Source organism: Cryptomeria japonica, chromosome 5 (assembly GCF_030272615.1).
Source record: "Cryptomeria japonica chromosome 5, Sugi_1.0, whole genome shotgun sequence".
NCBI classification, from domain to species: domain Eukaryota; kingdom Viridiplantae; phylum Streptophyta; class Pinopsida; order Cupressales; family Cupressaceae; genus Cryptomeria; species Cryptomeria japonica.
In genome coordinates, this window is record NC_081409.1 from 143,680,417 (window position 1) to 143,681,979 (window position 1,563).

The 1,563-nt window shown below is 31.3% G+C and overlaps 1 protein-coding gene across 1 annotated transcript; it reads right to left on the minus strand.

Annotated features, from left to right (window-relative positions):
* Window positions 1–209: 209 nt before the first annotated feature.
* On the minus strand, window positions 210–797 carry LOC131028495 (ubiquitin-conjugating enzyme E2 27-like). The gene has a single exon (XM_057958776.1). It carries the CDS (start codon window positions 795–797, stop codon window positions 210–212), a length of 588 nt encoding a protein of 195 aa, XP_057814759.1.
* Between the last annotated feature and the right edge of the window lie 766 nt (window positions 798–1,563).

The following is a 1,563-nucleotide window of genomic DNA, read 5'->3' on the forward strand; positions in this document are numbered from 1 at the left end:
ATATAGTATTCATTTAGATTGTTTATGCTTATTAGGTGATGATATTGATTCTCTTATTGACTTTATTGATCTCAAAAATGTAAAAGCTTACTAGTTATATCTAAAACAATACCAATAAAACTAGGTCATTTCCAATAAAAGATCAAACTGTCATTTGTTCACCATTTCATATTCAAGTAAATCTAAAACGTTTTGAATCAACTTTTATCTTAACCACTGCATAGCTTCTCAAGTGCCATATCTTCATCTCCTCTCAACTGCTGTAGAGCATTTCTGACTGCATTCTCATCAAAACCCATTTCAACGAACTTCGATACCTTTTCTTCCATTCCTAGTACTCTCCTCTTTGCAAAAGACTCTGTCCAATGCCGTGCAGTGACCAAGAATTTTGGATAATCATTCAAGTATTGTTGTGCCACCATGGCATCCTGAGGATCATTAGGTTCAGGTGTTGAAAGCAAAGCTTGTAAGGAAATTAATGTGGTTTTCAAGGTTAGAGCTGGGCTCCACTCGTTTTTTAAGATATTCAGGCATATTGCACCATTTTGGCTACTGATATTGGGATGCCAAACTTTTGTTATAAATTGCATCTTTGGTGGCTCAAATGGATACCCATCTGGCAAACGAATGTCAATCTGGAAGGAGCCCTGTTCATAAGGGCTGTCCATGGGGCCTGCAATTGTTCCACACAGATGTGACATATCATTCTCCTCAAAAACTTTAATGCTTACTCCTGTTAAATTCTTATCTTTCTCTATTTGGGTCAATTCCTTCTGTACGCGTTTGGTGTCCACCATTGTCAAAATGCTAAAACTAATGGCAGTCTTCTCTCTGTAAATTACAATACCAGGATTATCAAACTTGTTGCTCTCTGTATTATCAAGAAACCCTAATTGCACTCTATATATGTAGTATTCCTTTTTGGTTTTATTTATAAATGATTTACTCGGTTGCAAGGCCGACAGCCTTCCTCCCTTTTCTTTTCAAAGCGCTGCCTGCCTTGCCTTTCACAACGGTATTTCATGCTTTGACAATTGAAGTAATTTTAAAAAACACACAAATAGTTAACTATTTTATTATAACACAATTTTAAGAACAAATAATTGTTATTATTTATTATTTAATTAGTAGTAATAAAAATATAGACTTCAATTTTATTGTATTATGTTTCTCTTTTCTCATTTATTAAATCTAAATTTGTTTGTTGAAAAGGACATTGATGTGGAGTTTAGTATAAGTTTCTGAATTTTTTCAAAGTAGTTTTCTATTTTCATAGTCTCTCAAATAAAGCTTTTTATTTATTTTTTATTTTTATATAATATATTTATATTGTTTTGACAGTTGAAATAATTTTTAAAAAATATTAATAGAATAATTATCTATTATTTTCAAGTGTAAAATAGAAAAGACTTTTAACTTTCATGAAGTCAAAGATAGTTTATGAGAAATTAGATCCTATTATTTTTGTTTTTTGAAATGTTCAAATTTTCTCTTCCCTTGTCTCAACCTTCTCCTTACATAATACATCTCAAAAAAAGATTGTATTATTATGCCAATGACGGC